Source organism: Haliotis rufescens, unplaced genomic scaffold, assembly GCF_023055435.1.
Source record: "Haliotis rufescens isolate VD_foot unplaced genomic scaffold, xgHalRufe1.0.p SCAF_1, whole genome shotgun sequence".
Taxonomy (NCBI): domain Eukaryota; kingdom Metazoa; phylum Mollusca; class Gastropoda; order Lepetellida; family Haliotidae; genus Haliotis; species Haliotis rufescens.
This window is the reverse complement of record NW_025963779.1, coordinates 70,525,495-70,536,893: the sequence shown is the minus strand read 5'-3', so window position 1 is coordinate 70,536,893 and position 11,399 is coordinate 70,525,495. Positions and strand designations below refer to the sequence as shown.

General features: G+C 37.6%; 2 protein-coding genes across 2 annotated transcripts; both read right to left on the bottom strand.

Moving 5' to 3' along the window:
* Window positions 1-200: 200 nt before the first annotated feature.
* LOC125372067 lies at window positions 201-3,895 on the bottom strand. The gene is made up of 5 exons (XM_048380986.1): window positions 2,744-3,895; window positions 1,906-2,040; window positions 1,254-1,392; window positions 861-976; window positions 201-281 (listed from the first exon to the last, which is right to left on the bottom strand). The coding sequence occupies exons 1-5, from the start codon at window positions 2,858-2,860 to the stop codon at window positions 201-203; spliced, it is 588 nt and encodes a 195-aa protein (XP_048236943.1). The 5' UTR covers window positions 2,861-3,895.
* Window positions 3,896-4,110: 215 nt separating this feature from the next.
* On the bottom strand, window positions 4,111-9,288 carry LOC124119491 (low-density lipoprotein receptor-related protein 5-like). Its single transcript, XM_046482010.2, has 5 exons — window positions 8,830-9,288; window positions 6,275-6,505; window positions 5,543-5,711; window positions 5,219-5,346; window positions 4,111-4,271 (listed from the first exon to the last, which is right to left on the bottom strand). Exons 1-5 carry the CDS (start codon window positions 8,891-8,893, stop codon window positions 4,111-4,113), a joined length of 753 nt encoding a protein of 250 aa, XP_046337966.2. The 5' UTR covers window positions 8,894-9,288.
* Window positions 9,289-11,399: the final 2,111 nt, after the last annotated feature.

The following is an 11,399-nucleotide window of genomic DNA, read 5'->3' as shown; positions in this document are numbered from 1 at the left end:
AGCATTCCGATCATGAGGATTCTTGTACATTTTACATTTATTCTTCTGGAACAAAAAAGAAGCGTGTGGATTAACGGGTTCCACAGTCGTCTTCTATTTTACCTTCCCTCATTAACACCAATGACTGTTTTGAGTGAACGTACTTTCGTCACATTTAGCGCCTCCCCATCCCTGTTGACAACCTTCCGGGCATTGACCAGTCACCTGATGACACACACTTCCTGTTTTGCAGTGGGAGCAAAGTGATAGACATCCTGCGCCGTGTGTGCCAGGAATACAAGCTAGAAATTGAAAAGGCATTTGTCAATAACATACACAACACATACATTTGCAATAAGTTCTATACTTTACTTTCTACAATTTGATTTGTTTCAAATGTTTATTCCCAAGTGTCAAAAGTGTTTATAAATGCATGTTACATTATGAAAATGTAGAAAATCAGTGAATCGAATTTGTAATGACATAGATCTATTTTTTTTCATTTTGAAGATTTGACGAAAGTGTGAAACATTGATCGCCTAAATATCTATTTCTCTGATGTGTTTACGTTCATATAATTTTCATAGCTACGTATTTTGTCCCTTATGCCAAATGGAATCTGTTTCGGCGCACAATCTAGACTGGTTATTCTCTTGCACTGACAACTTGTATTTACACAGACATCCGCTCCAGCCTTGTGCATGCTTACGCGGGTCCGAGATCAGAAAAGGTCGTGAATGACCTAAGTATGAGGTCAAGATTACAGTTAAGGTCATTTGTAAAGTATATCTGCCATTTTCATTAAAATGATTATTTCTGCCCAAATTTCTCCAGATCAATCAAATATTAATTTCACTAACGTGTTTTACACAGAGACCTACTCCAGCCTTCTTGGCATCCAGCTGAGCAGAGCCCTGAGATCTTTTCACAAGGAACGACAACAGCACACTGACCGCATGGTTCACAAGACTGGCGCCATACGTGTTTGGGAGACATGCTGAATCGACAAAGTATGCATAATAAACAGTTTCCGGTGATCGATCATAATATGAATGTCGCAAAGACTTTCTAACATGTAGTTTGTGCACTGCACCTTTCCTGGGTATTCCTTAAATGAACACAATACAAACATATCATCAACTATAAATAGATATATGATATCATCAAGTAATTCAGTGTGTGATTGACTTTCCCAGAATGGGGTTCTGACTGGGAATTCTGGATTTAGTGACCTTGTTACTATGATATAACTACTGGTTGCAGTTGCATGTTACTCACGACGGTCACATTTGTTTCCAGTCCACCCAGCCCGACATCCAGCAGGACAGGCTCCTGATGTCTTGTCCCAGGCTTCGTCCCCAGCACACAGACCACAAGCGTTACATCCAGTTCCAAATTTGTTCGCGGGACAACCTTTGGCAAAATGTTGGTAAGAGTTGAAAGTTGTACCCTAGAGAGTTACCTCCCGTACCACGTTTTGTTGTGAAATAGTTACAATTTCTGATCAGGAAAAGCTACACTTAATAAATTAATGCCAATTAATACTTCTGACATAAAAGCATTGCCAGGTTGGATATTTCTTATCAATCATATACCACTTGTTTCAAAATGCATTTTCTTATTTACCTACAAATTGTATGTGTTCCGAAGCTTGAGTGTTTTCAGAAATAAAAACAAATGAAATACCGACACAGGGATTGCTGTTAACATTCTCTGTGGAAACCAGACACATCAAATTATATGATTTCCGAAGCTTGACGCTTTTTATGAATAAAGAAATTAAATCCGGACATGCATTGCTTAAAAAGAACTGTCTTGTCTGGAAATGACATTTATTCAAAAAATGAGAAAGAAAAATATATATGTCACAATCATAAAAACACTTTCATTCTTTAACATTCTGTATGGAAACCAAACACACCGCACCTGTTTTACAATCAATTCCATGCCAACCACCTTCACATCCTTGTGGGCAGCTTCCACTGATAGGGTCACAGGCCACTCCAGCACAGTTCCCACACTTGGACTCACAGTTCTCTCCATGAGTGCCGGAAGTGCATGCTGATAAAATCAGGGATGCAATTAGGAAGACAGTTGGATTACTGTTATCAAACATGCGCAACAGGGCGAAAGGCAATCAGACAAGGCCCACGCGTTTCGTTTCAGGTAGATATAGAGAATACATGTTCGTGGCATTAAGGAAACTTGAACCCACCTTTGTTTAAATTATGAGTCAGTCCAAGGATTATTTTGAACAAAAGTGACTTACCACAAAAAGGTGACCGTTCGTTAATATTTGACAAATGAATGTAAACCAATTATCTGTGGTGCGTATGACTAAAGGTATGACTTACATTACAGTATGGGGGTCATATATTCCAATCAGTTGGACAATGAATTGCATTGCCCGCTTTTGGAACCCTTTAGTTGACATGGCCGTGCCAGAGACATGATGCAATCAGATAATTCAAAGAGCACGATGGCCCGATTCCCATTTTAGTTCTAATGACATACACGAGGTATATCCACAGGGTCCTTGAGACTTTTATTTTCATTTCTTTAGCATTATGTCAACTTTCGTTACTACACAAACCTAACAATGTATACTGAATAACTTTGGCCGAAAAATCGATATACAGACGTATTGGATTATTCTCAATCATCATCATAGATAATTGAGAAGCCAAATGCCAATGTGGATGATTAACGTGATGAGCTTCTGTTTTTAAAGGTACCTGTAGAGACCTTTTCCGTTGTATCTTACCTTCTCTGCAGTAGCCTCCACGGTAACCATGGCTACATGTGGCCATGCATAGTCCAGTGGTCTTCTCACAGACGGATCCTCCTTTACAGTTCCCGCATGGTCTACAGTCTTCCCCATATCGACCTACAGGACACGCTACAACATTCGTAGTATCAGTAATTATTTTGCAAAAAGAACTTTAATTTTGTTTTAACGCCTCAGTCAGCAATATTCCAGATTTATGCCAGTATTACCCTTCAATTAGGGATGGACCATTTCATATTCTTAAGGGGAGGACTGGAGTTTTATCGAAAAAACATAAATTGTCCCTGAAAATTCTTGAAAAACATAATACTTATGCTTCATATCCTTAAAAAAATTGCAATGTGATTTTCCGAAAAAATTATTCAGGCTCATAGTTTTAAATACGCAAATATCTGGTTTTGCAGCTGAAGCTGAAAAGTATCTAATCTCGATACAAATCCCAAACAACACCTCACCTCGTACCAGGATTAGGTATTCATACGTAAGTTTGGGTTTTCCGCCCACAATAAGCTGAAAAAACGTGATATTAATAAATATGTTAAAAACGGCGATGAAAGCAACTCATTCATTTTTTGAAGACAACAGAAGGATCTGTAGTGTTCAAAGTACATGTGTATATGACGTGTTTTCAACTCACGGCGTTTGTAAACAGAAATATAGTTAAAATAACATGCGCAGTGAAACAAAGACCATACATTTAATAACGTTTTACCAATTGATCATCTTTACAATTACAGTGAAACTTCATTTCCAGAACGAAATATCTAATAAATGTTATATTACTTCCTACTCACGATTCGATAATTTCCGAATTGGTGACTGGATGGAACGGGAACCGTCCGGTTAAGAAAGGTTTTGCTGTAGATTTGGGCTATTTTTGTTTGACACAAATATTAAGAGTCAGAGACAACAAAATAAATCAATGTAATTGTCTATCTGTTCACATCAACCTTTCATAGGACTAATGAGATTCTCCTTCCATTCGAAACAACAGAACAGATCCCAATAAATACAAATACGATTGCACCAGCGTTCAGATATTACCGATATAGTTCCTGTTTGAGAAAACACAGACGTCGATAACATTCGTGATAATTCCGGTTCCAAATTCGCCTTGGTTACCTCCAGTAGACGGCATGAAGATTATTCCGCTGAAAAAAATGACCAGTCTGTTAATGATGGAAGTCTTCAGTGACGTTTCTCTGGTTTCATTTATTCATATATGAAAAGACTCACTTGGATATGTTTAAAGGACGCAGTGGTGCAGCTGGAGTATTGTTGACCGCGGAATGAAATATTATAACATTCAGCAGAACCTGAGACATTTAAAAATATGAAAAAATTTACCTTCTGTTCCTGGCTGTGAAGTAGAGAAGTCCCTCATGGTAGAAAATACTAAGGTACTGATACCCTGGCTGATACAGGAGACGTTTTCTCTGTGAACCATCTACCGACACTGATTCTACTCTGTATGTCTTGGCGTCGCACCAAAAGAGGATTCCATCTTCAGGTGTACGGGATGACAGAAACAAAATAAATTGTAGGTAACTTAATAATGTAAATTTGGAGTATTTTATCTTGTTAATTAATACGCATGGTAGCTGTGATTTTTCGCTGGTATAGTTTTGTCGCGAAGACCTGGTGTCGTAATTGATTTTCAGTGATCCAGTCATCTAATTTTTACCCCTATTTTACATTTTACGCCAATTGGAATCTGTGTCGGCGGATAATCGAGTTTGATTATTCTATGGCGCTGATGTTTTAGTATACCCCCGACCTAAAAGATCGGGGTATATAGTTCTACCAAGGTTCCGTCCGAAAACTTTGTCCGCGCGATTTCTCTTAAACTATTCAGTGGATTCATCTCACACTTACTACATATAATCTGTGTCATATGGAGGGGTGCAGTCAAAAGAAACAAATTGGTTTTATTAATTTTCCATTTTTTAATGAATTTTCCAAACCCTAACGTCCGTCCGAAAACTTTGTCCGCGCGATTTCTCTTAAACTATTCAGTGGATTCATCTCCAACATAGTACAATAATCTGTGTCATATGGAGGGGTGCAGTGAAAAAATGTTTTTATTAATTTTCCATTTTTTATGAATTTTTCAAACCCAACCCTTTCCTAGCTATTTAATTTGAAACTACTGACACATTAGGCGGGTCGGGGTATTAGTTAGCCACGCTCAATTTTGCTCTTGTATTAACCTCGGTTCTGGTGATATTCCAGCAAGATAACATAGAATGGGATTCGCACATGAAATGTTTTGGAGAATCGAAACCCGGTGGTTGCGTGACAAACATGTAAACACTCTAACCGTGCTACCTCTCCCACCGTCCTCCAAAGTCATGAGACGACTCCGAAGTTTTAAGGATTTTAAACCTTTCGAATAATAATGGCGATGACTCTGTGCATTAACATAACCCATGATTGGTCGAATAATCTCACTCTTTTTGACAATTGCCAGCCCGTTCGGCCATCCAAGACCTGTAGTGACGACCTTCCTGATGTTTGCACCGTCATAATCAGCTGATGCTATGTAGGGTGTGGCTCCCCAGTCAGTCCAGTACATCTTCCTGAAAACAATGTAAGCTGTGAAACCTTCGAATAATTGTGTTTTCACAGTAGTTCATAAAAGATTACATACCCTATTACGAGCTATGTTGGTCCAAATAATTGTGGATTATTGAGTTATATAAAACCTTTGTTCTTGCACGCTCTATGCATTGTAAGAATACAAACATTCAAATGGTTAACGTCAATAATGCACACCTGTTTTCCTCGTGTAGAACAATGGCTCTGGGTTTGTCAAGCCCATTGTTTATGACAGTCACACAATTGGTCCCATTTATGTTGAGGGCAGCAATGACCTTATTTCCCTGGTCTGTGTAAAATATCTTCCTGGCGATAGAATCAACAGCTATTCCGTATAAATCAGCACCTGTAACAAGATGTAAATGCAAGTCATTATTCCATGAAGACACCATGTAAATATGTAAAAAGTGAGAAAGATAAAGAGCATATTGATTGTGATGTTGTCTATTGTGTAATCACAAAACATACAAAACTTGGATATTTCATGTGTGCAGTGGCTAGTATTGACGGCCAACGTAAATGCTAAAACAATAGGTAGATTTTGATACCCTGTGACTATAAGTTACTTAAGTTGGTATTCCTGAATATTTCGTATGGTATCCGTACTAGTCCCTTAAATTAAACACTAAGTAAATTGTAGAACAAAAAGTTGTAGAACAAAATATGTTAGAAAGGTTTTTGGTTTTTTTTCTAATTAATAAAATACCTATGGCATTACAAAAGTACCCAATTTCCATTCTGTGAAATCAATATGATACTTTCATTTCCTGAAAATTCTTGTAAAAAATGAACTTCTTAATTTATAATTATGTAGTTATGTATGGATAAAGTCAGTTTTATAGGAATAAACATTTAAAGCGTTCGTTTGTACTTTGTACTACACGCATAAGTTACATTAATGTGACATACTTGCATTGAGGGACATGATGAGTTCCTCGGTGTCCTCTTTCATGTCTTTTGCTTTGATCTTCTCAGGAGCAGCATTTGTCCAATACAGTTTCTGCTCCACGGGGTCGTAGTCAATAGATACAGGTACTGTCCCTGTAGGTATATGACGTGCTGATACATGTGCTGGACTAATAGAAATCGTGTAAATTCCCTTTCCTCCACTGAACAGTATAGTTAATGTTGGCGTGTCCACTGTAACAAAATATTGAATAATTTTCTTATACAAAAAAGGATTGATGATATTATCACCGAATTCATCCTATGGCAATTTCATATTTGAAAGTTTACATATCCATATTTGTTATCACGGGTAGAATTGGTCACCCAGCACCCAGCATATTAACTCCATTAATGACCATTTGTCATTATTTTGCCGTAACGTAAATAGACACTTACAAAAAAAGGAGATAATTGTCGGGGAGGTAACTCTTGTAAGACAACAGTTCCATCAAAGTGTTATGTTCACTGCAATTATTAAGAAAACAAGCGAAAACATTGCAGGAAAGACTAATATTACTCCAATCTAGCTCTACACTTGCAAAGAAATGTGAAAACTCACGTTCCTGATAAACCTGCGACGGGTTTCCTCAAATCAGGAATGAAGCCTGGCTCTTTCAGGATATTGCACATATTTTCACTTGTGAAGTAACCTCTCCTAAAATCCTTCGATTTTCCTTTGGTGCCTCTCAAGTCACCATTCTCAGATTGTTAGTACGAGGGGCGTTCAATAAGTTTTGCAACTTGGGCATTTGTGTTTACACAAACAATGTCAACTTCTGGCATAACATCAGGTTGACACGTGTCATAACAAGTTCCAGACACAAAATTAAGTTAGATGTCATGGGTGGTCATAATCATGGATTCTCTCAAACATGAACAACGCGCTGTAATAAAGTTCCTTACCAAGGAGGAATGCAAAGTAAAAGAAATCCATGATCGCATGTGTAAAGTGATGGGTAAGGATGCTCCTGACTATTCCACAGTTTGCCGTTGGTCTCTACAGTTTAAAAGGGGTAGGGAGTCCATAGACGATGACCCAAGGTCAGGCAGGCCTTCAGATGCCACCCAACCGGAAACCATTGCTGCTATAGAAAGACGAAATTTTGTCTGACTGACGAGTGAAAGTATCTGAACTTTCTAGGGAATTCCAAATATCAGTTGGAACTGTTGGAACCATTGAGCATCTTGGTATGTCCAAGGTATCTTTAAGATGGGTACCTAGAAACCTCAGAGCTCACGATCGCCATCAGAGAACTGAAAATTGTCGAGACCTCCTGGATCTCTATACTGCTGATGAAGCCGGATTTCCTTCTCGTCAAGTGACAGGTGATGAAACATGGATTCACCACTGAGACCCAGAAACTAACTTGTAAACTTGCAATGGAAGCACCCCAATACTCCGCCACCGGGGAAGTTTCGCACTCAACCATCGGCTGGCAAGGTAATGGCCACCGTATTTTGGGATTCAAGAGGCATATTACAGATTGATAAAATGCCACCAAAAACTACAATCAATGGACAGTATTATGCTAATGTAATGAATGAATTGCGAAAATCTATTCGGCAGAAACGCCGTGGATTGTTAACACGTGGCATTCTACTGTTGCATGACAAGGCTCCGGTTCTCAAGTCGAGATTTGCACAGGCCGCCATATGTGAATGTGGATTCGAAGAGTTAAATCACCCACCCTACAGCCCAGACTTAGCCCCCAGTGACTATTTCCAGTTCCGGCAAATGAAATCTACTCTACGTGGAAGATGCTTCCAGGATAACGAGGACATAAAGCCTGCCACAGAGGCGTGGCTAGAGGGCCAATCTGCGGATTTCTATAAAAGTGGTATTAAAACCTTGAAGGACAAATTGAATAAGTGTATTGAGGTGAATGGAGATAACATTGAAAAATTAGAGTGCAAAAGATATTCTGCGACTTGGTCTTATATTGAAGTTGCAAAACGTATTGAACGCCCCTCGTACCTCTTTGCCGCGTGTATTAGAAAGGAGAAACCTCGCGATGGACAGACTGGTGATGGCGGCACTGCAAGCTCACCTCAGCCATATGTATACTGATACTAACGTCTAGCGATGGACCATGGCATATGCTAAGTTATGTTGGGAAAATACGTAAATAATCAGACATTTTTGGCGTTTGAATTCGCCAAGTCGAGAAAACAGAAATCCATGTCGAAGGATTCGCTAACTGGTGAATGAACGACAATCGTTTAACGCCATTTTCGATCTATATGACGGCGGTCTGTAAAAAATTAAGGTTTTTCCTGGCAAACAAGTGACTGAAAACACGGGCGAAAATCGTTGCCTTCGATACGCATTGATACAAAATCACAAAGCCTGATCACGATCTAAGCTGGTCACATTTTACAGCGAGCATGGGGTACACGGGATCTCTACTGACCCAGAATGTCCACAGGGCTAGTTGTGTAATTACAAAGAAACATTCAGTATTTATCGCCTGATGTATAGTTTAATATGAGTAGCGTGCAGTTGATATATAACTTACTTTTCGCGTACACCGGAGTAAGAAGACAGATATATCCACACAAAAGAGGGTATCTTCCAACCATTTTGCCAGGCAGTTCGTAGCTGTGTATTGGAGGATGTACATCCTTGTTCAGACAGAAGGCTATGCGGAAACAGATCGACCGCCTTTACCCTAGGTGATCACGTGGACATTGACTCAATCAGTTTCTAAATACGTCATTATTTATATCGCACAGACCTCCATCACCGGAGATGGTTTCTGTTTCAGCATACATCTACCCCGTGAAGAAAGGAAATCAAAAGAGTGGAATCTGTAGACTGTGTAGATATTCATGGTGTTGACTCTCTGGACTCAAAGCCTGAAATAAATAATTTAATAATACTGTAAGAATATTTCTACTTCTATGAAGAAATTATAAACAATGCATATTCACCTTCTCTCAAAATATTGCTTATTCAGAAAACAATATTCTTCTGAAATAGAGACATCTTAGGAAAACTGATCACAGTGAATAACATTACAGGCTACTTTACAACAATCTTGAAGGTATCAATTCATGATCATCTGATAGGTCTAAAACACAAACAGTATATTCTTTATAAACACAACAGATGCATCTATTTAATGACAGGGTGTACTACAGTTCTTTATATCAATGTCACACAGAAATTCACTCTTGTTTAAATGAAACAGGTTTTGATATTTGTATTATGTATTTAATCATGAAATACTTTGTTTAGTCTGGCCATGCTGAAAACATACTATCGCCAGAGTGAAATAAATAAGATTATTAAAATCAGGTTAAATATCACGTTTCGTCACACCTACAGTCAGTCTGTCTCATTGACACTACGGTTTTCTGAGTAAGGTCATGGAGATAACAAAAACATATGATATGAATAAGACTTGTATTTTTTTGTCAAATGAAATGTTTATGTCATCTTGTGGTTTACCAAAGTTGATATTTATACTTGTGGCTGTGCGACTCATGAAAATATTAACTTTGTCAGATCACAAGATGAGATAAATTCATGCTATCATAGTTATTTGGCAAGGAGAACAAATTTTCTCCATGTATTTATACTCTTTTATTCTCGTCTTGATTAATTATCAACATTACCAAAATGATCACACCACTTGACTTGTTTTAAAATAACTAAAGTTCTAAAGATTGTTAACAATATCAAAAAATTACATCATAACAATATAATTATTGCACACTTACACAGTAAACACAACTATCCTCTAATAATATGATTAATAATCAGTAATACATTGTATGTCATTTGCTTGCACAAAAGAAATAATTTTGTTTAAAGAGTTTCAAACATGTTTGTGTACATAAAACGAGATGGATTTCATAATTAAACAAAGGGAATATATGAGTTATGATTCCAATACCGATGGGAATTACACAACAGTCATAAATAATCTTCTGTTTTTAGAAATCTCTATCTCAATTTATGAATTTGAAATGTTTGAATACAGACAGTTAAAGAGCTATCTGTTTCTGTACATTACATAAAGATCACATGTTGATTTACTGGCCATTAATTAGTTGGGGTTTTGTTCCTTACATGACATGATTATTTTGGTACAGAAAAGTAAATATCATTTTGGGGGAAATATTGTTTACAAAATTGCAGATCAAACTGTACTTCACTTTAAATATTTACACATCCTTTATGTAATAATTCAGTTGAAGTATTACACCTCGTGCTATTTAATCTGTCAACATTGACAATTAAAATACTTACTGTTCACAATCACAGCAGCAGCAGATCTAGAGGTCTAATATTTTTTTGGAATGTATTTGAGGCCATTACAATTTACATCAAATACACAACTGATGCAAAATTCCGATTTGTTTATGATGAAAAATTCTTAATAGGTTACAATAAGATAAATAAAATCAACATATCAATTTAGTTAGTTTCTGACATCTATCTAGATATGGTCCAAAGGTCAATAATTTCTACTCGACTTCAAATACAACTCGCACCTTGACTAAAACAAATAAATAAATAGTATGAGTTAATGGTTTGTAAACAACGATCCCTGTCGGAATTTGTATTAAATCTGTTTATTGCTAAACTGCAATGGGAGTTACCAGTCGGTCATCGATATTTGAAATTGAAATCACAACAGAACGGCCAGACTGGGGGGGACTGGGTTTTACGCCACCGGTTATATCACAAAATCTCAGCTTTATTAGTAAAGTGGCACATGTGTCAGAAGCTTAACACTTTGGTGGTACCAGACAGCATGGGTACAGAATGGCAAACCAAAGTCACCCCGATGTAACGCATGTTCTCCATGTTGACAGGCTATTCGGAGCATCAGAGGTCGTGTTACAGAATCAACATAGAGAATTACTTTGCCCTGAACCTCCGATGTATAATTAGCAATCCAAACCACATTAACAACGGCTAAGAACGTCAAAGAACGTGAGGTCTTTGTTCACATTTCATACAGGAAATCTAGGCCCTCACAAAGCCTGGGGCAATTCAGGAAGCAGTCACCAATGATGTGAAAAAATAGATATATGCATACGTACTTGCAATTCGAGTGTACAGCCTAATGTATTT